Source organism: Tympanuchus pallidicinctus, unplaced genomic scaffold, assembly GCF_026119805.1.
Source record: "Tympanuchus pallidicinctus isolate F22 unplaced genomic scaffold, pur_lepc_1.0 scaffold8, whole genome shotgun sequence".
Lineage (NCBI taxonomy): Eukaryota > Metazoa > Chordata > Aves > Galliformes > Phasianidae > Tympanuchus > Tympanuchus pallidicinctus.
The window spans coordinates 11,163,926-11,189,915 of NW_026294802.1; the positions used below are offsets into that span (position 1 = coordinate 11,163,926).

General features: G+C 43.1%; 1 protein-coding gene across 3 annotated transcripts in view; it reads left to right on the top strand.

Annotated features, from left to right (window-relative positions):
* ABTB3 (ankyrin repeat and BTB domain containing 3) overlaps positions 1–25,990 on the top strand; it is a 180,411-nt gene that overhangs the window by 137,954 nt on the left and 16,467 nt on the right. For all 3 annotated transcript variants that reach the window (XM_052669012.1, XM_052669011.1, XM_052669013.1), the window contains 10 exons: positions 2,915–3,016; positions 4,139–4,232; positions 4,342–4,477; positions 6,166–6,386; positions 8,029–8,207; positions 19,113–19,218; positions 19,993–20,095; positions 21,575–21,656; positions 22,649–22,717; positions 25,865–25,978. In XM_052669012.1, coding sequence (XP_052524972.1) covers positions 2,915–3,016; positions 4,139–4,232; positions 4,342–4,477; positions 6,166–6,386; positions 8,029–8,207; positions 19,113–19,218; positions 19,993–20,095; positions 21,575–21,656; positions 22,649–22,717; positions 25,865–25,978 — 1,206 coding nt within the window. The remainder of the gene's footprint in view (positions 1–2,914; positions 3,017–4,138; positions 4,233–4,341; positions 4,478–6,165; positions 6,387–8,028; positions 8,208–19,112; positions 19,219–19,992; positions 20,096–21,574; positions 21,657–22,648; positions 22,718–25,864; positions 25,979–25,990) is intronic.

Consider the following 25,990-nt stretch of genomic DNA (forward strand, 5'->3'; position numbering starts at 1 on the left):
GCATTAGCATTAGCACAGAGCACAGCTCTGATAGTAATGGAAGACATCCCTGAATCTCAGCTGAGGAAAAATGAAGAGGGTAATAGAAATGTCTGTCTGATAGCCTGGTACAGCTTGTGCGTTTGTATGTCTTGGGATGTTCCTTCTAAGCATCCCCAGCACACAAGTGCAGTGTCCCCTGCTTTGTTTTATGAAATGCTTTGGTCTGAAAACTGAGGAGCTTGAAGCTTCCAGAATATTAATGTCTCTTTGATGAATGCACATCAAAAACTTACAATCTGTCCACCAAACAGATTGTGGTCCGACTCAATGCAATGCAGGTATGTACATTTTTTAAAAAGCTGTTTGAAAATCCACAAGAGAATTATTTGTTAATGGTTCCAGTTTCAATTTGTGGAGGTCATGAGTAAATTAAGCTGTCTGCTTCACTTATCTGTGTTCCATCTGTTCTGTTTGGATTTGAATGAGCTGATAAATTGTAGGTGCTGCTTTCAGCCAGACATTTTGCACTTCTAAAACATTGAATTTAAAAGCAGAAATAGATGTCACCTGTACGTGACTGATAGCTGTTACTATCTTATTGCTCTTTGGTGTCTTGTGTGAAATCAGCTGATGATTCCTCATGGAGTCCACTCTCACCTCTTCCTTTCCACAATTGAAGTGAGCTGCCCTCGGATCCAGCGATAACTGAGCATTTGAACCCTTGTTTGCACTGTAGACAGACAGACCAAAGAATGGATGAGCATGGGCTGATCTCTCCTGCTGCTTTGATCCTACAGCTCAGAGCATTATTTAGTTATCACTAGGAGCAGAAATCCTGGCCCTTCCAATTGGGCCAGTAATCTTCCAGACTTGAACCAAATGTAAATTTAAACAGTTTTGTCTTCCTGAAACTGCTGACATCTGAAAGAACAGCTCCAGTGAGAAATTTGAACCTCCCTGATTCATTTCTGTAGAGTGTTTGCTCTCAAATCAAATGAAAACACTTTGGGACAAGAACTATGAGTAATTATGGTGTGCAATTAGAAGATGATTTGTGCACACCACAACCAACTGTGCAAATTGGGCAATTACGGCAAAAAAAGGCAAATCAACCATGAACAAAAATAAATACCCTATCAGGTGCCTGCATCATTTTTCTTATTTCACTTTGCAAATCAGTTATATATATATATATATTTCCAAAAGTAGCCTCAAATGCTGGGTGCCTCCATTTTTGATTGCCCATGTTTATCAAAAATGGACTCATCTCCAGATGTGCTGAGAAGCTGCAATCCACTTTGGAGTCAGTGGGACCTGTAGATGCACAGCAAATCTCAGTTGAGGTTTTAAAAGCTCTACCACCCACAGGTCTTTTGCAAACATCATGTCAACTGAAGAGACTTGCAATCAAAAGGAGCAAAGGAGTTAAAATGACTTCATTTTCTTTGCCGCTTGCCACAGGCTGCCCAGACAGCAGTGGGAATTCATGCTGGAGGAGGAGATGCTGGACACTTACCTTCCCCTGCTGCTCTTATCCCCCAGCCTAAATCCTTAGGCTCAAAATGCTTGATCCTCTTCCTCCTGAGCAAACCCAGACCTGAAGAATCCCTGCACCTTTGCTCAGACACCAGCAGGCTTCTCCACTTCCACCAGGGTTGCAATGTGCTGGTCTCTACTGAACTGTAGAAGAGAGAAGGGCACTTCTACCCCCTCTCTTTGGCAAATCTGAGTGATGCAACCAGGCTTTGGTGCAGATCCACTTTAATTGTGGGATCTGTACAGACTCCAGATTTTGTTCTCATCCCTTGTTCTCAGGATCAAGGGCTTGGTTTGATGCTTCTAACAAAATGCTGCATGTGGTGCTTGGAAATGTGATTTGCTCATGCAACTAAGCATTTAATAACTAGCTTTGCTCCCCTACATGGATAAAAGTATGTCAGACAAGTTAGTGAAAGCATAGTTGGCTGATAAGACAGAGGTGAAGCATCTTTTACTCTTGATTTTAGTCCCCATTCTAAGATGAATAACAAGATTTTGAATTTTAGTATCATACTCCATCTGAGTGTGTAAGCTCAGATTGCAAATGTTCATTAGATATTTCCATCTCTGTGAACCTCATCAATATTAATATCCCCATCTTTAAGACAGGGAAACTGAAGCAGAGAGTGGTTATTCATCTTTCCTACATTACTGCATTAGAGGAAGCAGGAACAAAACCTTAGAAAATGGAAGAAGCAATGTAAAAAAATACCACTTTTTCTGAGAATACAGTTTGCATCTCTTTTATCTGAAGCCACCCTGCTCTGTTCTAACTCAATTCAGACAGGAGAAAGCAATAAAAAAGACTTTTCTTAAAATATCTGTGAAATGTCACTGCCCCATCAGTTCTCAGCTGTCATTTGCCCTCCAGTGGAAGAGGAGGAGCCTGGAAGCACTTCTGGAAAACTCCAGGGCAGGGACTGTGATTTGTCTTCCTTGATGTCAATGACAGAAGTCATACCAGTTTATGTGGAGAGAATTCCTTTGGGCCTGAAGCAATTCCAAGAGCTGGGGCTGTGGATACACAGTCTGCAGAAGTCAGTGGGAGTGGTCCTTAGCCATAAGCATCCTGATTCATCCCTGCTCCCCTAGCGTGTGCTGCTGTAAACAACTGTGGATGTTTTGACCTTGTGCAAAAGTGGTGGCCAGTGGTTTAGATGGAGCTACAGTAGTTGGTAAAAAGACTTCATTTGGTATAACGCTATTCAAGCTGTCAAACCAGCATGAACAGTTTTAGTATTAAGAAATTTTTTTGCTGGAAAAAAAATGAAAACAATCATTTTCTAAAGCACCTTTCCCAGGTTTTCTATTTCACTTACTCCCTCACGTGCCTGGCTTTCAGGCAGGTTGATTTTATTACACTTTTTAAAAAATAACTTTAATTTGTTTGTAGGTTGTCAGTACTGCTCATAAATACCCATCCGTCCACCCTGAGACCCGCCATTGGACAGCTCTGACATTTGCTGTGTTGCATGGACATATTCCTGTAGTTCAGGTATTATTGTATTTCCCTACCTGCATCTCATTCTTTTTTTTCTCCTCTTTAGTTCCAATTACACCCATCTCAAACCAGTATCCTCTTGTCATACTCATATTGGTTACTTCTGCTTCTTCGAGAGTGTACTGATATATAATAGACCTATTATATAACAAATACGGTGTTCAAACCTTAACCAATATGAGGTTTAAATAGGACAATTTTAAAGCAAACTTGCACCAAAGAAAGTCTGACAACTCCTTGTGCTCCTTCCTGACCACTTGTTTTGTGTGTTTGTCTATTCATTCATTACACTTTCTTACTCTCTAATACTCTTAACAAATACCAGACAGCTGCCTTGGTGGGGAGAGGCAGACAGCCACAGCCATCGCTCTGTCCCAAAGGGGGAGAAGCTCTCAGTCTCCTTACCCGAGCAAGGCGTTGCGTGGGATATGCTAGTTCTCTGCTTTGGCATCTTAAAGTCAAGAAGGTTTATTCTTCAAAACAGCTGTGTCTGTGGCACATGTAACGAAGCTTTGTTAAAACTTTGAAAGCCTAAAGATATAAATGGCCAAGAGCGGCTAGAGGGCAGGCTCTATCCTGCTCTCCTTGGCCACTTTTGTTCTCAGCGTTGTCACTATTCATGTGGATGTGTACCCGATGGAAACCACAGCTTTTGGATTCATTGCTGCGATTTGTTCTTAATGATTGCCTTTCTTTGGCCATGTCTTTATAAAAAAGATGGAGGCAATTGAAATCTGTTCCATTTTAAGTTGGTCCTCGGCTTCTAGAAGACCACAAAGGAAGGATGCTTGTTGGGCTGATATTCAGTATTTCCATCTTCAGTGCATTACTTCCTAACACCGACCTTATTTGCATTTCCCATTCAAAAACACTTGGTTACACTTTTTTGGCTCTGAGCTTGGACACCAGTGCTCCTGGTGTCTGGCAATGTAAAATGAGCGAAAAAAGGAATCAATTTGCCTCTGTAAAATAATGGGCAGAACTTGCATGTCACTTGTCTCCATTGTATCTGGTTTGCAGATAATGAGAAGCATTAGACTCTCATTCGTCACTGTTCATGAACTCTTGAACACTGTGGCTCCCCCAGTTGCTCTAAATGGTGAATTTTCTTTCTAGTTGTTGTTGGATGCTGGAGCAAAAGTAGAAGGTTCCTTGGAGCACGGAGAGGAAAACTACTCTGAAACTCCTTTACAGTTAGCAGCAGCTGCCGGTAAGGACTTTCTCCTCCCTCTGTTATAAATTCTTCAGTTGAGATCTGTGGTTTAGATGAGTAAGCAGTGGGTTTTAAAAGAAGTAAAAGTGCCTCTCTTGAATTGCAGGAAATTTTGAACTGGTCAGTTTGCTGTTGGAGCGAGGAGCTGACCCTATGATAGGAACAATGTACAGGAATGGCATTTCCATGACTCCACAAGGTGACATGAACTCTTTCAGTCAGGCTGCTGCGCATGGACACAGGTAGAGTGGGAACAAGTCTAGTGGCATCCCTCACATGGTTGTTTTTTTTCCTGGGAGTCTGGTTTGAGCAGATGGGTGAAAGTTCTGCATGAACAATCAAACAAGCCACCAACTGAGCAGAGATGTAAGGCTTTTTGCTAGCATGTGAATTTAACCAGTTGGTGGTACAACCTGCTCTTTTGTATCTGATTGAAAAAAGAGGAAGGATACTCCTTGTGGTGTGTTGCAATGTGATGTTTGTTAAATAGTAGCTGATGTGATGGTGGGAATGCCAAAGACATTCCTTCTGAATTTCTTGACATATTTCTGAGGTTTGGGTTGAATTGTGATTGTACTGCTGCAGCCTTTGTTGTCATCGAACAGAGTTTCTGCATCTGTGTTTACTGTAAAGTCCTGTGTGCTTTAATGTTGTCTGTATGCTGCAATTTTTTTTAAAGGAAGTAATGAAATGAGCACCTGGCATGCATGATCTTGCAATGTTCAGGAGTTTACTGCAGTGTAATGGATTAGTATTATGATCTTCACGTTCCTGCTTTTCTGATTGTAGCCATCCAGAGGAACATAGATACAGGTTAGAGACAGTACCTACCGTCTATTTGCTTAGAGAAGAGCTGCCAGTGTAACAACATGCTCATGGCATGTCAGGGTGGGTTCAAACAACACTGCCCATCTGGAGCCTGCAAGGGATATCTGGGAGGACAGGCAGGACAATTTTTACATTTATTGCTCAGGCCTTGGTGCCAGCTCCTCTGAGTGGGAGCCACGTGCCTGAGGAGAACTTGAGGCTCTCCAAGGCTTGGCTGCTGCCTGTTCACGTCACAGACCCACAACTTATTTCTAAGAACTGGCTCTTAAACTCCAACTTCTTCACTACCCACACTGGCTCCCTTCTCCTTCCCTCTCTCCCCAAACCAGCATTTGTTTGATACGCCCCATGGCCTGCTACCACCCCATGCCAGGTTCCAAGCAGTTGTGGGGAGGATGTCGGAGTATGATGGAGGTGGGATGGTGGCCAGCTTGGCTTTTCTTATAGTTGTGGAAACCAAGAGCAACTCCTTTGAGATTGATGAGTTTATGCTGCTATGAACCTGAAGGTACCAAGTGTTTGGCTGAATTTGGTCTTTGGTGTGTCATGGCCCGGATTTGATCACCCAGCCAGAGCAGTCCCTGATGTGCTTGAACCTGCCCTGGCTGGCCTTGTTGAAATGTCTAGTTGCTCTAGCTTTCCCAAACTGCTTTGAGTGTTAATTGAGTGGTGGTGCTTTCAGTAGCTCCAGACAGCTCCCTTGTCAAGTGGCCTTCTTCTCCTTCCTTGGTGAAAGCCTTGAGAGCTTGTCCTAAGGCAGTTCAACCTTAACCTGATGGTGGGGCAGGTTCCAGAAGTCATGAGACACGTGAGAGTCACGTTTAGCTCATGGGTTTGTGTTCCCACAAAGTTCCTGCCATTTGTTTGACATCTGTATAGTTGCTGTCATTACAGCAGCGTCTTGCACTCGTGGTCTGGTGGGTTAACAGGTGGGCTATCAGGAGTGGTGCTTGCTCTAGGACTGCTGTAAACTATTCAGTTAATTGGAGTAATTTCTGACCTGCCTGCTGGATAAGTGTCCCGCACCAAGTATCATCACCACTAACTACTCTCCTGCTCTCTCTTTCCCTGTCTCCCTCTCTTTGTCATGCTTAATTGCCAGGAATGTCTTCCGTAAGCTACTTGCTCAGCCAGAGAAGGAGAAGAGTGATATCCTGTCGCTGGAGGAGATACTGGCCGAGGGGACAGACTTACCTGACTCTGCAGCAGCTCCGCTTTGTGCCAGCCGCAACAGCAAGGCCAAACTGAAAGCCCTGAAGGAGGCCATGTACCACAGTGCTGAGCATGGATATGTGGATGTGACCATTGACATACGGAGTATAGGTCAGTGCAGGTGCCCTTGCTTCTCTGCCTCATCAGAGATACCACTGTAAGAAATGTGTCTTTCATGTGCTGCTGCTTAAACTGACCGCAGCTGCGCCTCCTGAACTTCTGTGGAGGTGGTAATTTGCAGGGGGTTTCCCAGCAGGTTTGTGGGTGAGGATGGGGAAGGTAAGTTCAAGCCAGCCCAGGCCTAAAGCCAAGGCTCTCAGAGCTTCTCTGAAGCCAGTTAAGATTGTTGCTGCCTAAGCAACTGCAAAATAGGGCAGCTGCTTTTTATGTCAAATCGTGTGTGCTAAACACACTGTAAGAGCAGTCCCTTATTTTCCATCCTTCATCTGGAACGTGATAGGGGATCCTGCAGGTTCCGGGGCCATTTTGGCTCCACAGCATATCCTGCGCTGCAGGGCAGCATAGTTTTTACCAGCAGCCATCTTCACTCCTGCTTGGCAGAGCGTTAGCTAAGTCTCTAGGGCAGTGTTTGTCTGCTGCTTCCAACAGCTTCTCTTTTGCACTCTGCCATAGTGCAGTCCACAGTTTAAACATCTTTCTTTTCCAAGGTTTATGAGCCTTTGAAGGGAAGAGCAGTGAATGGCTTCTCTGTGTGCTAACTGTGCTAGTATGGGGCTTGAGCATTATAGCAGCCTGTTTGGAGTCTGCTTCTTCTCATGACAAGAGTGGTCAGGAACAGGGGAGGAAATAAATCTGGAATGTGTTTGTCCATTATTCTGTGCCCGATCTCCATTAATCTTCCCCCAGAGAGAAGGCAGCATGCCTCCTGTGCCTCCATGCAGTGCAGCACTCCAGCCCTGTGCATGGGTCAGGGTGTGCATTCTTGGTTTGCCAGGTGCAAACTGGGCAGGCAAAGCTCTAGGTGCTGAGTGAGAGGAGAGAACCAGAGCTGCTCTCAAAGTGCCGGGCATTTGCTGAAATGGAAGGAAAGTAGTTCTGATGCCAAGCCCCGGGCTTGTGTTTCCTCCCACTCTGTTCTGCAAGAACAGAAACTAGGTCACATCCAGCCTAATGTTTGGAGTACTATATTAACTTTGTGTGTTTTCTCATTCAGTGCAGGGAAACATTTCCCTTTAAGTTCCTAGAGAGTGGTTCTGCTGTGACAAACAGCTACTTGAAAAGGCTAATCTCCTTAACTCACCCAGTGCTGTTTAGGGGAAATAGCAATGAGCAGTAGAGGACATGGGATAGGGCTTACAGAAAATTGTAATCTGAAGACCACCAGTTTGAATACAGGTAGGTAGTGACCAAAATCTTTTTTTTCCAGTCAATGGCTCTCCAGGGCCACATTTGAAGAAATGAGCTCATGTAAATCTAGTTTCCAAAAGGTTTTTGTGTCGCAGAGCACCACAACAATTACCTCAAATTGGCAGTCTCAGCAGAGAAGCTGAGGGCTAGATGAGCAAAGAGACCACAATCTTCCCTTAGCACTTGGAGGAGAGTCTCTGTGTATTAGGTCTGGGACATCTTGATAACCACCCGCCTTCTCAGCTGTGGTAAATAGGAATTTTATTTCTAGGGTTATTTGGCAGTTTTTGCTTAAAATCTGAAGATTAACACAAGTGAAGATAGAAATAGTAGAAGAGCACATCTTACTCTGGAGCTGGGAGTAAGCTCTGTCCTCTGTCTATAGGTGTTCCCTGGACACTGCACACATGGCTGGAGTCCTTGCGAACATCATTCCAGCAGCACAGACGACCCCTCATCCAGTGCTTACTGAAGGAATTCAAGTCCATTCAAGAGGAAGAGTACACAGAAGAGCTCATCACACAGGGGTTGCCTCTGATGTTTGAGATACTAAAAGCCAGCAAGGTAGGATAAATTATGTATTCTAAAGAAATCAGCCTCATTCTGATCCTGTACAACAGAAACTGCAATAATGTTTTTGCACTGTGGTCCCAAAGCTTGTTTAGAGCTCTATAGGATTATTATTTTTGTACTGTGTATCTCATTTATCTTTACTGTGGAATCATGGGTTAAAAACACGCAAGCTAATTACATCTCCCACTACAACAGCTTAATACTGATGCTAACAATGAACTGAGGAGACAGCAGGAGCTAATGCATAGTGGTGAAATTAAAATCACAAGGGTTACTGCAGCACAAGAGCTGCTGATAGCCAAACCAACCCAGAGACTAACTTTACCCAGCTTGTTTTACAGCACCATGCAACAAAGCTAATGCTCACTTTTGCTTTGGATTTATTTAACCTCTCACATTATTTTCTCTTCTCTTCATGTGAGATTATGGCTTCTAAACTTATGAGGAGATGGGTTTCCATGAGAACACATGCAGAATGATACGTCAGACTAATAAAACCTTTTGAGGGAGGAAGGTACTGTTAGGTATGTGAGTAAAACAGCAAAGAAGAGACGATCATTGAGCAGGAAGGAGAGTGAAGGTTGGTTTTTTTCTTAGTGGTAGAGTACATGTTGGTACAGTTTCCTATTTGTTAAACTGGAAAGTAACATTTCTCATCCAAAATCCACACGCAACAGCAAGGAGCAAGTATTTTTAGCACCTACAGCAATAACCTAAATAATGTGAAAAGAAGAGAGCTCTGGTACAGACTCTCAATGTTAAAGGATTCCAGGCACAGTATAGTTAGTGAGAGCCTACATGGATTTGTTGTATACTGATGCAGATGCGGGCTTGGAGTACAGTCCTGAGCAAGTGCTGAACATTTATCCCACCAATTGTTCTGATTTCTGCTCCCATGAATTTTTCCTTTGGGGATAGTTTGAGGTTGGTTTGTATTGCATGGGTATTTATGGAGAATATTTAGAGATATCTTTCAGAAAATCATTCCAAATCCTCGGATACACGTTCATCCAATAACTGACAGCAAGGTGCTGTTTGTTTTGAAAGCTAATATAAAACTAATTGTATTGGAAAACTTAATGGAGATTAAGTTTGGGCCCTATAATCTAGGATGAGGGATGGCTTGAGCTGCAGTTCTCCTGTGTGGCTGAAGCCAAAGCCAATTGGTTTATAGATGATTGTCAGTAGAATAAGTTATTTACATAGGATTGTACCTTTTGGAGATGGTTAGTCTGGGTCATCTGGAGTGTCCTCTGGAGACATGGCAGCCAATGAGACTGCTACCTTCTGCTTTGGGTTCACTTAAAAGCTAACATGAAGAGGAGTAAAGCAACGGATACATCACACACACAGAAAAAGTATGATAAAAAAAGTCGGTGCTGATCTTCGTTCCTGCCTCTGGACCTAAAGGAGCTGCCCATCTTCACTCTTCGTGAGCATGCATATTCACAACCACATGTGCTTACAGTGCTTCATATTCTTAGAAAAATAATGAATCATTCGGGGATGCTGTAAGGGCTTACAGATTGTCTGCAAATGGCTTGAATTCTTGCCATAGTCTTGCCTAAACGATCTCCCACAAAGCTCTTAGAGACATAAATGAGGGCAGACTCTGAGCAGCTCTCTAGAAGGAATCAAAATAAATTCATTTGCAGGAGAAGGAGACAATAAAAGTTCTCCCTGGTCACTCCACGTAAGTCAGACAAGGAAAACAGATTCAAAGGATCCGCTCCTCTGGGAATGCTGAGAGCAGATAGTGTTCTTTGTATATACCCACAGAAGAGAAATCTCCTTGAAGAGGTACAGAAGGGCTGTAGCTGTGGTTCATGGCCCTCTCTTTCTGCAGTGAATTATAAAGTTTTGCATTGTGTGGAGTTGTCAGGAGAGGATTTTGATTTGTCCATGTGGGCATCCTTTTTCCTGTGGGCCGGGAACTTTGAGATTACAACTGTTGCTAGACATCACAGTATGTCCCAACACATTTCCTTAATGAGCTTTTCAGGGCAAAAAGTATGTAATAGGCAACTAGAAAGCACAAAGCCACTTAGTGCTCTCTGGCTGATGTAAAACAAGATGTCCCATTTGCTACACATTGTGATGCTCAGTATATTTTAATTGCATGACAGCTCGTACCTAATTGAAATGGCATTTCACAGTCCTATAAGTAGTCCCAACTATCCTGCAGTCTCAGAACAATTTACAAATATTAATGAGTTGAGATATGGAAGAAGATCTTAGCCTCCTTTTCTGAACAAGGAAACAAAGGTAATTAAACAGGCAGATTTTCAATGCCTTACAGAGTTGCAATCTCAGCCTCAGAAGCTGTGACAACCTGGCTAAGCCAGACATCAGTTTATAATTTGAGTAATTGGCTTGAGAGACTCTCCAGAAATTGCACAGAAACGTAGATAATATCTCTGAATAGGAAATGGGTCTTCTATCCCAGCTTCCACTTGCAGTGTAGGACAGAATGTTCTTACTGGTTCACAGGATATGAAGAAAGGGCAGATATTGTAAAAATGAAAAGACTAAGGAAAAAGTACTATTTACAAGGACATGACCAGCTAAAAGGAATGCCTTTTGTCTTACAGATTATTTTTTTTTAATACCCACACCTAGAGGGTCTTAGGGTCCAAATGTGAGAGCTTGGATGGGATCTCTGCCACCACCACTGATGGGAATGTCCTGGAGCCCAGTAGGTTGGCATTTATATGACAGGATGATGTAAAGAAAAACAAAAATAATATTTTCTGAAGCTCTGGTGCTGGAACACAGAGCGGTAACAAGAATTAGCAAGTCAGGCAAAACTGCCTGAGCTGTAGTTCCTAGAGTTACTGCCTCTCCTAAAGCTGTGAAATAGGAGGGGAAGAACAGTTAATAAATTGCATTTTGGTCAATCACCACTGCACTGAAGCCCTGGGGAAAGACTTCCAAAGGCACAAATGAGGATTTGGTACCCAGCCTCCTGGTGGCGGCCAGTAGGACTGAGCACTTTCATTTCCTTTCATGCCTTTAAATGTTTTTATCAGCTGCTCTGCTCAGAATTGATTTGAGAGTGGAGGAATGAAGTATTTCCATGCAGCTGAGGAAAAGCTACAAGAACAGGCAGATGGCTTTGCCCCCTCTGCTGTCCTGCAATCAGCCCGGATCCTTGCCAAACCAAAGACCAGGCAAGGTGTTCCGGGGGAGGCAGCAGTGATGGAAGGGACTTGGAGAGCCCTGTTTGGGGCACTTCCCTAAGAGAAGGCAAAATTCTGATTTAAAACTTCCAGTGAAGCTGTGTAGTTCACTAAGGGGATTTGGGCCACTGGATGAGGAGGAAAGGCTCTCTTATTTTGGGACTGACTGGCTCTCTGAGGGAGATGAGCTCATGGACAGTCTGCTTAAATTAGTTTGGACAGAGCTGCATGTGACAAAAGCTGGAGAGACTTTTCTGGGAGCAAGTAGCCCTGAGCTAAACTTGGGCTGCTGTAGAGGGCAGAATTAAGTCCCTCAAAGCTAAGATGACATTGGAGATCTTGTAAAAGAAGGTGCAATTGATTTGCTGCCTGTCAGTATCTGTGTCACATTCTTCATGGCCTGAGGAATCCCTCCAAACTTCTTACAGGGCCCTCTTGTTTGCCTGTAGCCAAGGCTGATGTTTGCACTGCCTGAGCTTGTCTCTGAGCTGAATTGACATCCTGCCCCATGTCATAGTGCCCCATATCTGCTTGACTAGTGACTGTAATTGTGGGCTGGTGGCAGCACTGAGTTTGGGCCCCTCAAATGAGAATATAAGAAGAGTCTGGTGGAGGAAGCACTCAGATTTATGGACGTGTAGTGCTTGAGGTGCGGCTGGCAGGTCAGTCACAGGCAGGCACAGGGATCTCAGGCCTTACCCTCGGGCACAGAGTAGGCTAACTGCATGTAATAACAGCTAACAGCCATTCTTGTAAGATGGTGGGCAGCAACCAAAGGGAAGAAAACCTGCGGCTGTCCTGCACGTCCACATGCATATAGAATCACTGAATAGCTAAGATTGGAAAAGGCTTCTCAGATCATCTAGTCTAACCATCAGCATTTGGAATAGGTTGGTTCTAGATGTCCACTCTGAGGCTCAGTGTGAGTTTACATTGTAATTAAATCAGCCAGCTTCATCCATGCAGATGGGCCAGCTCCGTCAACAGCAGTACTGGGTGGTGAGCCAGTTTTGTCCACTGCTTTTTCTGTATGCAGCAACTTAGATCAGATTGTCTATGGCCTAGTTCTTGGAGAAAGAAAATAATCTTTCAATTTCAAGTAAACTCTTGCACAGCCTTCTCCCTCCCACCCCTGCTATGGGCATGGAGCTGCTATTTGCCACTTCTTTGAATACTCTGGGGGAACGTATTGGCAAAGTTTGTTAACTGTACATAAAGTGCACATGCTGAAATGTTCTATGAAGCCCCGCCTGGCTCTGGAAGAGCTTTATACCAGGAAACCTTGGCTTCGTACTACAAGCATTGCTGCTAGTGTATCGCCCAGGGCAAAAACGACTTGAAAAATCGTGGTAGGTCCTTCACTGCCCTTTCTCTGTAGCGTTTAGCCTTCCCATCAGGTTCTGTTAGTAGTTTATTTTCAAAAAATAGCTCATTAGTGAGGTGTTGATTACACTGTGCATTAAGACTTGATGAAAGATGCAGGAAACTGTTTGCAAAGGTGTTTCCTCAGAATTTAAAATTCCTGCTGAGCTTCACACACACTCCATATGCATCTGTAGGCAGCTGAAGAAACCCGCAGGAATGCACAGTTATTTGGAAAGTTGAGCTGTTTGAAAAACAGCCATCAATACCATGTTGACAGTTATTTAGAATAAAGAACAATTTAAAACAGTAGCCAGTTTTTAAAAATTCTGTAAGAATTCAGGCATGTAGGTATCTTGAGAAACTTTGGCCTATTTAATTTAAAAGCCAAAGCAATCTCTAACCAGTGACTTTGTTGTACGTAATACAAAATCTCCTAGAAAGTTAAGTATTTAATATATCCTTTCAGAAATAGTAACATGTAGACTCTGTCACAAGTGCATTAACTACTGGAAAAAAATGTTGATGGCTCCAGCAACAAAAAGCAGTAGGAAAGCCTACAACACCTGCCTGCTCTGTTACAGCAATGTTTAGAGCCTGAAGCTTCGGGTGGGTGTTCTGTTTATTGCTGTGGTCTTTCTAGTTTTAATTCCTCTAAAATAAAAATCAGAAAAAGTTTCTCAGAGTAATGCCAACAAACTCAGTTTCTGCTTTTGTGTTCTACAAAGTCCAGGCACAGTGGTCAGCAGACAACATCTTTCCCTAAAGGCTGTACGTGACCTGTAACATAGCATTGGAAAATGAAGGAGTTAAAAAATTCTCCTTCATGATTCTTGCATCACAGTGGGTTGAAATGACTATTAAGAAAGGTGGGCTTAATGAAATTGGTTTTGCTATACAAAGCCAGACTGTCCTCTTCTGCAGGAAGGGCTTAGGTTATAGGGGAGAGGTACCCTGTTTGTTCTCCAGGTAGTATTTCACTTTTCTTGAAAAAATAAAAACCTGGAAATTGAATATTTTGGTCAACAGTTGGAATATTTTAAGTGAAGAAAAATGTAGACTTTACACGTAGGAGACAGACGCACCAAAACCAGTAATAGAAATAGCCCTGAAGACCTCCATGATCCTAAAACGCCCGCTTGCAGGTTTCATGGAGTGGCTGATACCCTCCCGTGTGTTAGCTAATGCTCAGCCTGAGCTCACTGATTGATCTATTGGCTGAGACCTTAATTTCTTGAAGCAAGTTTCACTGAAAAATTGCAGTGGTCTGTAATGTTGCCCATTGTCATTTGTAGTACTTCTGTGTCTAAACAGTTCAGAATAACCAGGACGCAAGTTATCCACACGTGTACATCATGCATTCTCCGTGTGAGATGTGAACGCCAGGTACCAAGTGGCATTTTAATAACCAACTATTAACCCTGTATTGTGTTTTCATAACACAAATTCAGTTTCATACTAACACAGGTTTGATTTATTTTTTTCCTACTCTCCGTCTGCCTTCTAAAATGTTTCCCTGCCAGAGGCAGGAGCCGTTTCTTCATTGACAATAAATAACTGCCATGGATGTGACACCTGCCCTGTTATGGGCTCTCACCCAGGGATTAGACTGTGCCCAGGGATCTCAGCTTTTTACATACAATGCACAGCTGTGATATAAAGAGTCTTTTGAAAGGAAGACTTGGCAGCTTTCCCAGAGCTAGCTGAAGGGTCCATTTGTGCCTTACCTGTGATTAATTCCTTTCCGTTTGTATTTGCAGTGGAATGACTTGAGCCCGGCACTAACAAAACCCATTTTGTTATGCAGTTCACTGCCTCTAACTGTGTCTTCAACCTCTGGGGCTTCCCTACCTTTGCAACTGTTGACTAATATGAATTATGTGTGTGCTGTTTAATCATCTAGGAGTGACCCTCTAAAGCGGAATTTAATCAGTTTGGATGCAGCTGGTAAAAAAATGAATTATGCTTGAGGACTGTAGCGGAAGCACCCAGGGAAGGATGACAAAGATTCAGAGAGATGGCAAACAAAGTCTCGTAGCAGAGTTTGAGTGCTTGAGCTTGGGAGGTCTATGAAAAGCCCTTTCTATTGCCTTAGCACTTATTGACTCTTTATGGGAAGAAGGGAGGGTAAGTAGAGGAATAATTCAAAGGCATCCCAGCCTGTTATGGAAGGAAGTTCATGCATGACCCCTCAGTGGATCTGAGGCATCTTGAGACTTCACTGCTCGAACAGTGTCTGGGGACCACATGTAGAACAGGTGACTGGAAGCAGCACTTCTGCTTCTCTGTGTTTAGCAGAGAGCTGGGTTCTCCCAGCATCCTCAGGACCAGCAAGAGAAAAGTTACTTTTGCCAGCACCCCTGTGCCCTGAGCAGCATGCTTTCTCTGCTTACAGGGCAGATATGTATTAAATGACAAACACTGAGCCCAGAATGAGAGTGTTATTTTTCAGCTTAACAACGTGTTTGTTTTTGTGGCTTTGTGGTAGAGGAATTCAAGGGCCTGGTATTTTCGGGCTAAGTTGGCAAAGAAGAGCAGCCTAAATTGTTACCACTGTAGAAGGCACTGAGGTGGAGGTGGCAGGGTATCTTAGACCAGTCAGGATTCCTAGCCTGGGATTTGAGCGACCCAGGGAGAATCTGGGGAAACCCATGAAGAAGAGGCAACTAAAGGAAAGTGTGATCTTGCTGGAAAAGCAAAGGGAAATCCTTAGCCTGACTTCTGAATCCAGCCTAGGTTTTGCTTCTTGAGATTTTGTAGCACGAGTCACCAAGATGACACTTATCTTCTGCAGGTACTGGAGAAAACTACTTGGTATGTCCTAGCTATGTCCAGTACCTTGTAGGACATTTCAGAATGTCTAGGCCAGCTTGAACCCAGTCAGAAGAAATGAAGCAGACTCTTCCATGGGTTGTGCCTAAGTCTTGAGGAGCCTTTCTTGAGTTGTGCTGCCAGATCTTCATCATCAGAAGGGCGTTCAGGAAAAGATACCCCACCCAGTTCTTTACCTCCTCTCAGATCATTCAGTTGTCTCTGCTCTGGCAATTTGAAAAACTTCAGCTTTGCTTCAAAAGAATTTATGAATTCCTTTCACAGTTCAAGTGTGGGGAATTCCGTTAGATCTCCTCTGAAGAATGCTTTTAAGTCAGGAGGCCGCATGTATCTACAAAGCAAAGTTGCTTGCTCACCAACCAACTCTCTGCTGGAAGCATTGTCTCCTTAAGAAGATTCACTGTTGTTCCCTGTTCCCTTTAGCCTATTTGTAAACTACCCTGTGGCTAGGTAAATATTTTCATTGTATCTTATGCCAAGCTTTCTTCCCCCTCCCATAAAAGCAGATGCACATGGAGCTCCCTTTGACTGCAAATGCATGCTCATATCTGAGAGGAAGCTGGCCTTGATCTGGATCTCAGCATCAAGCATCAAGCATCAAGGCAAAATATTTTCTAACTTCAAACCATGGCAAGAAAACAAACAGGTTTGCTTCTCTGGTGTTGATATCACCACCCACAACTGCTGCAGAGAGCTCCTACAGCTGTTCTTACACAATCAGCTGGTAGGGTGATGAATAAGCAGGAAAGAATAATGTTCAGATCTTAAGTGGGTTGGATGTAGTAACCAAGACAGCTTTGGAGCTTCTTGACATTGGTGCACATACGGTGGAATGTCATCTTCTTTGCTGGAGCAATTCTGATGTACCAGGTTGTTGTCTCCTGTAGTTGTTTCCAGTTGCTTCACGGGCAGCCGACCACAACTTGCTCCAAGAAAAAAAACATTGGGCTTCTGGAAAAGCAAGGTTTTTTTTTCCCCAGCAATGCTGTTGCAGACTGTACCCTTCACGAAGCATCCCTTTTATCTCTCCTCCTTGCTGTTTCTTTCTGCCTGCTTTATTGGAGATGCCAGTAGGCTGCAGGAAGCAGGGCCAGGGCCAAGGCCCTAGGAGGCTTGGCTGTGTGCAGATTTGCATGGGGAGCAGTTGTTCTTTCTTCCTTTCCATGTCTTTTTGGAAGAAAACTTGCTATATTTTGTTAGTGATGACTTTAAATGCTTTGTCTTTCTATCTGAGCGTGTTTCTTAAATCTATCAACAGAAGCCAAAGGTCTCCAGCCTCCTGTCTGCCAAATGAAAGCAGTGTCCTGTGTGAGAGCTCTGAAGGTCCATGATGCATAGTGTCTCTGCCTGCTTGATAGCCCTGTTTCCTTTGACTCATTGATCCTAGTCTCCCTTTCCTTTGTCATTTTTCCTTTTGTTCCATCTTTGTTCTGCACCATAGTGTTCTAAAGCCTCTTTTATATGATTGTATCCTATTCTGAGTTAATTAGAGCTTAATCTAGACCAGTTCCCAATGGGGTTGTGGGCAGTCAGTGGCGAGATGGCTGTACAATGGGCTGGGGTCCACATGCTGTGGCAGGGCTCATCACCCATTTTGTGCTGAGGAGACTGACAGGTTCCCCAGGCTTGTTTGCATTTGACTCGTCCATCATGCCAGTTCAAGTTACAAGTGTGGATCCTCTTCCCAACCGTGCATGGCTGTGGCAGGCTCATTCCTTCCCAGTCTCAATGCACCTGGACTTCCTGGTCTGCAGTGGGTGAGACCTCTGGCTCCTAATGAGGCCCTGGGAGGTTGATATCTGTTCTATTATCAGTGCGTTCCCACGGGCATCCAAGGGAGGAGGAGATGCTTTGTATTTTTGACGTATATGTATGTGTAAGTAGGCACTGCTCTTATACCTCTCCTCTTCAGAAGCTTCCCTTCACTCCAAAATACGGTATTAGCCTCATCCTGTGTTGTATTTATTGACATCTTAGTGCCTGCTGCCTCCAGCTCAGACCCTGGTAATCGGCATCCCCCTGGACATGCTCCTCCCTGGCTGACTCAGCCAGCACAGCTTCGGCACAGCCCTTCCGAGCAGAGAAGCAATTGCTCTTTCTGCCCTGTCTGTCTAGAGCTTTCCCCGCATCCCTCCCAATGGCTGAGTCACTTCCTTCTGTAAATCTGGCTTTAAATCTTCCTTTTCTTTTTTCCCTGTGATTCACTCCCTTTGTGAAGTGATTTGCAGAGCTCCAGCTTTGCTGACGCTGAACAGAGATGCTCCTGGGGCACTGCATCCACGTTGTCCTGGAGCCACAACAGTGAGCCCTCACTGGTGGCTGCTCCCATGCCGTGCTGAGTGGTCTCTCTTGGTATCAGTATTTCTTAGTATCTCTCTCTTATCCCGATATTTCTTTCAATATTATGTCTGATGTAGTAATGGGAGCCAACTTCTGCCTGCAGGCGAGTGCATGTAATTTCCTTTGACATCAGCGTGTGCCTATGAAGGCACAGCTCGTTTCCTTTTCCCACCCTGTTTAATTAGATACGGTGCAAGAGTTATTACAGTATCTCTGCCACTTCTCCTCATCCCTTGTGGGATTTAAGGAATTTCTACTTTTAGAACTGAATTGAAATGTGCTCAGAGAAGGAAGACTTCAATTTCTGCTTAATAAGCCTGAAGATATTTTTAGTATAACATCTAAACTCCTCTATTGTTTATATTGTTATAATTTTACTTCCTTACTTGCTTACTTCCTTGGTCTTGGACCATCTAAGCATCTCATTTTTTCATGGTTTCCCAGTATGGAAGGGAATTGCCAACCAACATGGTAGCTTCATTTTCAGGAATTAGCTGTGTGGCTCCATCAAATTTGATGAGTTCCAGTACCAGCAGAGATTGGGGTAAAATCTGCAAGAACTTTTGAATCCTGCTATCAGATGTGACTCAGGTGGTTAAGCACTAAATTCATTTCACTGTCATTGAAGTTTAGTCTGGGTAGAGCCGGGGATCTGATTCTGTGAGGTTCTGGTGGTCTCCTCAGAGAACCAATGCCAGGGGTATAAGATCATATTAATGACATGTCTGGGATTAAATGAGGAGCTTCATTGGCATTCTGTGATGCTTCTGTCATTCTGTAAAGGAGGGGCTGTATATGAGGACGTCGTGCTTGGAAATGTATGCTGGCTGTTTCTAAAACATGAGCAATGACCATTTTCCAAGGAGCAACATTAAGGTATTTTTCATTGAAGTAGGTTTGAAAATGAAATGAAATGGCAAAGGAACATGGCTTATTTGGAAGGGATGGTGGCGTTTGAGTTTGTTGGGAAAATAAGGTGCAAGGAAAGGACGTTCCATTTTACCTGCTTCCTGTAGGGGATGCAACAAACAAGTGGTTTATAATAAATACCAAACTTCTGGTTTTTAATAAAGTTGCAGCAATCATATTTTTCAGCTTCAAAACAAACAGCTCTTGAGAATAATCTAATGTCTCCCTTTGAATACTAAGTTTGTGTTGCTTGTGTTTGTTTCCTTTTGCTTAGAACGAAGTGATAAGTCAGCAGCTATCCGTCATTTTCACTCATTGCTACGGACCCTACCCCATTCCAAAGCTTGTGGAAATTAAGCGCAAGCAGACCTCTCGCTTAGGTAAGCATGACCTGAAGATGGTTCTTTGGTTCTCTAAGGAGAGCTGTGGGAAATCCACATTGCAGGCTGAGCGTGCAAGTCAGAGAAAATGTGGACTCAGAAGGCAGGACTAGAAAAATGAGAGGCCCTGAGCTTAGCCTGTCCTAAATTCCCACTGAAATCTGTAGGACCATCAGATACTGGAGTGGGACTGTAAACCTGCAAAGATCTGTTGCTAATGAGGCTGAAATCACAGCCTAGGGCCCGAAACCAAATGTCTGTCCATATCTCAAACCCTGCGGTTGGCTGTGGGTGACGTTGTGGCGGCATGGCACTCCCAGCCCTGCTGGCAGAGGCCAAGTTGGTTTACTGTGACCTAGAGAAGAAGTGAGCCAATTTCCAGAACGCTTTTCCCCTTGGCACAAAGTCTTGCCTGCCCTGGGAGAGGGTGAGGATATGGTCTGAGGGTATTTCTCTGCAGTTTGCTTTGGGGAACAGAGCTGGGAAGCTGTGCCAGCTCCCTGTGGCAGGACTGGCTAGCCATCATCTCAGCAAAGATCGACACAGATTTCAAAACTTTGAATTTCCTCAGTCTGAACTCCATATGCCTGACTGTAGGTCTCCTGTCTCAGACTGTCCAAAATAGCTTGATGGGCTTTACTCATTATAAACAATATCCTTTTACACCATTGTCTTCTTTTGTCAAAACAGGAAAATATTATGTACATTCATGAACTCTTCCAAACCAAATTTATTGGTGGTGTGTTTCTTTTTTTTTCCTTTCTGTAATTCTAGATCCCCATTTTCTTAACAACAAAGAGATGTCAGATGTTACATTTCTGGTGGAAGGAAGACCATTTTATGCACATAGAGTGCTGCTATTTACTGCATCACCACGGTAAGATGTAGAGACGTTTCCTTTTCTTAGCAAAAATAGAAATTGATTTTGTATTGTTCTTGTATTTTCGTTAGTGTTGTTAAGATTCTTTGAGGGTTAATGGCTCAATCTTCAAGTTTTTCTTAAGCAGCAAATCTCAGCAGCCTATTTCTGATTGATCTGCAGGGCAATAACAAGTGCTTCCATCACTAGATTCCCACCCTGTAAATGCTCCACGCTCCTTGCCATGCAGCTGACTTCATTCTACCAAGGCACATTTGCATGGAGCTCATCACTTTATTCAGCCCTTAAACATAGAGCAGTCTTAATAGTTTGCTTCTTAATAGTCATTTATTCCATGAGCAGCTAAATCTTGTCTTGCATCCATGTACACAATCTCTAGGAGAAACAAGTTACTATCACTTGATTCACTGGGGATTTTACATTTTTTTAAATAAAATTAGATGCATATAAAACATGTCATGCTGTATCAAAAGGCAGTACTTACGTTTTCCTCCCCGTGCTCAGAAGGCTGGATGTGGGTCACTCATCTCAGCCTTCAAGAGTATTCCTTTTTTACATTGATCACAAACGGTATTTGTACACAACTTTATAATTAAAGATGTGCAAGCACAATCCGAACTTTAGCTCTAAGCTTATTAAATTGCCTTCAAAATAGAGTTTGTCACTAATAAGATCAAATCAGTTGTTATCCATATTTTAATTAAAATGCAGTGATAGTATGGAAGAGGTTATCATCCAGCAAATGCTGGTCTTGATAGATAAACTAAACTTTGCACTGCCTCTAGAAGGTCAGATGAATTATTGACAAGAGAGGGTACAAGGGCAGATGTTTCTGATGGTGCACTCGCCTTCTAATCAAATGAGAATATCTAGCAATAATTAACTTTAGGAGTGTTTTTATCTTGAAACCTATGTCTGAATTTCAGGTTTTGATAATCAGAAAAAGTAGCATACCTAGTTTTCTCTCTTACCACTTCTTATACAATTGTATCAAGCCCGTGTAGAAGCAGTAATCTTAATGTAGTTGTTTTAATGTTTTGTTCAAAACATTTTTGCAGCAGCATAATATAAATAGGCTAAAAATGATCTTCAAATAAACTAAGTGCACAGTTTTAAATTTGCAACTTCCTAAACAACCATGTTTCCTTCAAGCAAAAAAAAAAGAAAAGAAAACAAGAAGTTTGATTTTGTGATATGCATCTTTCCGGTATCTGAATCTCCTGTATGCATTTTTTCTATTGTGGTATCAGAAGTATTTTTCCAAAATTTCAAATTGAAATCTCCTAAAAGAGAGGCTTCTTCCTTTCAATTTGAACTTTATTTTGTGTAACTGTCTGAATCCTGATGCATTTCAGTGACAAATCCATTCATTTCAGTGTACTGTTTTTGCAAGAGCTGATGCTGTCCTTCCACTCTACCATAGTTTTCCACATAGATAATTGGGCTGGTATTTCAATCTTGCTCCTTTCTATTTAGGTTTAAAGCATTGCTGTCTAGCAAGCCTTCAACTGATAGTACTTGTATTGAGATCAACTATGTGAAGTACCCCATCTTTCAGGTAAAGTCAGTTCTCACATTGAATTTGAATGGAACATAGAAACATTGTACGTCCCCTGTCTGAACTAATACAAGTATGTTTGATAAGCATATAGCTCAGAGTAGTGGTTTCATGAGCACAGAATCCATCTCCTTGCATACACTAAGCTGCATAGTGCTATTGATAGCAAATGTCATGCCCAACCAGATTCAATAGCATACATTTCACTTACACAGGGTATGCAGATAAAGCAGAGCATGTCATCGGGAAGTACTTGGTTCTTTTTTCTCTTGCTGACTTTTTCTGTATTTAATGGACAGGCTTCCAGGCACAGTTCATTTGCTTCTTTAGCAATGTTGTTCAATCAATTTTTTTTTGCCACGAAAATACAGAGTATTTTCTGTAGCATATACTTGTATATGCTTCACTTCCCTTGAGTCAGAGCCCAGGCAGTTCCATGTATCAGCTGTTACAGATGAAGATATTTCCCAGCTCACTACAGTGACTTTAAACCTGCTGGAAGCTCACTGCAGAGAGATCTTAGTTGTCTCGTATTGCAGTGCAAAGCCTCCACAATTATTTATTGTCACCCATGCATGCCCTCACACAGCTGAGTGGAGGTGTTGGTCCCATTGCCACGGGGGGAATAAAGGAATAATCGTTATATATGCTTTATTATCCTGAATAAATGATGCACTGTACACATTGGAAAAGACATTGAAAACTCAGAATGAATTAACCAGCTTTCTGCACAATGTTTAGGCTTCAAGAAAAAGCATGGACAACCTGGCTGGCAAGGGTTAAGAATACCCATGAGAAAGAACTATTGAACTGTGCAGGGAGAGAGAGAGAATAACCAAATGTATGTTGAAATTAGGAGGATTTGGCCAGTTTTATTTACGTATCCTTAGTGATGTTGGAGAGCCTCTGGTGTTATCTGCAATCTCTACATCATTCCTTTCTTCCTTTGTCGTTGACTGTTTTTTATAAACACTGCCTTTGTTTTGTTACAGTTGGTTATGCAGTATCTGTATTATGGAGGTGCAGAGTCACTCTTGATTAAAAACAATGAAATTATGGAGGTAAGATACATTTAGGTTAATTTCAGGGAGAACAATGCTAAATGATCTGTTTACGGTTTACCCAAGGGTACCTGACAACTGGGCAAGACATGAGCACTCCTGTGAGAGACATCACTGCCTCCCGCTGAGTGCCCAGAGTGCCCAGGTAGAAAAATAAAGATCACCAAACAAAATAGTTTGTCTGAAATAAAAATATCTACTGAGATGATTTGTGAGGCTCTTTCAAGGAAATGCAAAGCAGGTGTTACCAGTATCTGGAAACTATTCTCAGCAGCATATCTGGAAACAGCTCCCAGCAGCATAATACTCTGTCTTTTCTGTCTCTCAGCCTGTAGGTGAGGTGCTCTGTTGAGTTGGGCCAGTGAGCTTCTCTACAACACTCTTACTTTTGGCTTATTAGCCCAGGCTTATGTGTTCATATCTTTCTTCCTGAGATAATTATTTGCTACTTTCTTACTGTGTGTTAAAGTCCATTGCCATTGTGCCCATTTGCAGTACCCACACCAAGCCCTCTGGAACTGATTGAAACTTCAGCATAATCACATGTCCATAACCTCTATGGATGTTAGATCCTTCTCTTCCGGATACTGTATGCTGTCATTACCATCTCTGATCCACTTAACAATTCCAATTCAACAGAAACTAAGATAGATTAGAGCAAATCTGTGGTAGTCACTCAGGAGCTTTCCTGTTGACAATTAACTAATGGTAGCCAAAAGGGATACAGGACAATAAGGGCTAAAATAAGAGCTACTGCCCCTGTGATCTTTTATTATTGCCTACATGAGTTAATCTGTCCCTGTCATAGAGTGATAGAATAGTTTGGGTTGGAAGGGACCTTTAAGATCTTCTAGTTCAACCCCCCCACTGTCGGCGGAGAAACTTCCCAGTAGACCAGGCTGCTCAAAGCCCCATCCAGCCTGGTCTTGAATGCCTTAAGGATGGGGGTATCCACAACCTTGGTGGGCAGTTTGTTCCAGTATCTTACCACCCTCACAGTAAAGAATTTCTTCCTAATACCTAGTCTAAATCTGCCTTCTTCCAGTTTAAAACTATTTCCCCTCATCCAGTCACTATATGCCCTACAAAAGGTCTCTCCCCAACTTTCCTGTAGGTCTCCTTTAGGTAGTAGATGGCCACTATAAGGTCTCCCCAGAGCCTTTTCTTCTCCAGGCTGAAGAGCCCCAGAGCTCTCTATGACACTGCTGTCCAGAGCACTGATGTGGGGTTTGACTGTTACCAAAATACCACTAACTGTAAATTGGGAACTGTTTTTCTTTGGGGTACAAAGTGGCCGAAACGAAGCAGTTATGATGGATGCAGGGACATCCGTATATGAATCTTGCTGGCAACCAGAGGATGAAACTGGTCAGGACTGAGATCATCCCTGTGCACTGCAGATGGTGGACCCACACTGACTTTCTGAGTTGTACAGGAAAAGGTCACTGATTCTCTCATTCACAATTTGAAAACAGCTCCTTAAATTCCTGGCCCTTTCTGAAATAAGGAGAGTTTCAGACTAAAAAGCGCAATGGCTTTGTAGTGATGCATACATAATCACCTAGGTTGTTAAAAAGTTGGTGCTGCAGTTCAGCTGGCTGCTTGCTCTACTTTTCTGCATCTCAAAACTTCTGTGACTCCAGAATGTATGGCTGATTGATTGATCTGTTGATAACAGATCTGGCTACGGTTCCTCACAGTTTAAAGTAATTACAAACCAGCACGTGACTGCTTGAGCCACAGAGGCAGCTGGAATAGGATTTAGCTTTATCTTTCAAAACTGCATTTAGCAACTTGCCTTATTACAAATATGATAACAAGAAGCACCAGAAATACTCCAAAGAAATCTTTGCTGCAATTCATAATTGAGGCCAGCTGGCTGCTATCACATCAGCACTGCAGATTTCCAGCACTTGGATTTATTTATGGGACTAAAGCAGAACTTGAATGGACTGCATAGGGGAAGTAAGAATAATGTTATGGTAGTTTGAGGGTTTTGTTCCCCAGCGCTCCGAGCTAGAAGTGTAAGGGCCATTCTGGGAATCATGAGAAGACTGTCCTGAGGTCTGTGTTGGTAAAGCCCTTATAAACACCAGAACCTGTGACCAGCTCAGCCTGAAAGGACCTTCCTGGGTTAGAGCAAGGTGTAAAGCAGTGAAGAAACTCAGTCTGCTTTCTAAACCAGAGCAGAGAGCCAGAAGCAATGAGGACTGCAGAAAATCAGAAAATGAAGCTAACTCCCCCAACTGTAAGAGGACAGGAAAGGAGCATTAGGGGCAATCCAATGGAAATCAGCTGGAGAAGGCACAATTTAAGCCAGGTTTTCATGCTGCAGGCTTCAGGTTATGTTCACTGTGCCATGCAGAGATCTCCAGAGCAGTGCCAGTCCAGGCTGCCTACCCTGGGTGGGCATGGGACCAAAGAGAAAGGTCAGTGTGAGTCCTGATGGCACAAGAGTGTAGTGTTACGGATGCACAACCCTCATGTTAGTGGTGGCCTCACATCAAGCTGGTTCTCAGTCATTTGGAGCCAGGTAGCATTTCAAACCCATGGCCTAGACATAACCTTACTGCTGCTGATGAGACAGAGCAAGGAGCATGTGGAGACCTGACTCCGTTTCCCTGAGCCTTCTGAGGTGAGAAGTTTGAAGTTTATTGCCTCTCTAGGTTTTTAAGACTACCTAGGGTGGTTATTGTCATCTGGTTTGAATTCTTCTATTCTCACGGTCCTGGCCCTTCTGCTGACATCCTCACATCAAACCCAGGTGTTCAGTTTCAGCCAGATCTTGAGGAACAGTTGAATCCAAACCTTCATTTCCTGGAATGTAGCTGCAGATCCCTATTTGCACATTAGCAGAGTGACAAGGACCCTCCAATCTGCCTCTTCTTGACACACACACAAATCCCTGTCCCAAGGCCAGCATATGGACCTGAACAGGCTGTGGTGGTCCCTCTATGTCCACCTTCTCACAGCAGGATCTAGAGGAGACTACAGCAACCCTCTCATTCTGACTGACTGCCAGGGGTCAGTGCTTTAACTCAGACTGAAGCAGGGGCAGAGAAAAACTATAATGAAGCGGTAAAGAATCAAGCTCTGAATGTGTATTGCTCAGCAGTTTTGACTATTCTTTCTTTCCTATTTTTTTAGCTTCTCTCTGCTGCTAAATTTTTCCAGCTTGAAGCTTTACAACGACACTGTGAGATCATTTGTGCAAAAAGCATTAATACAGAAAACTGCGTGGATATTTATAATCATGCCAAGGTAAAAATGACC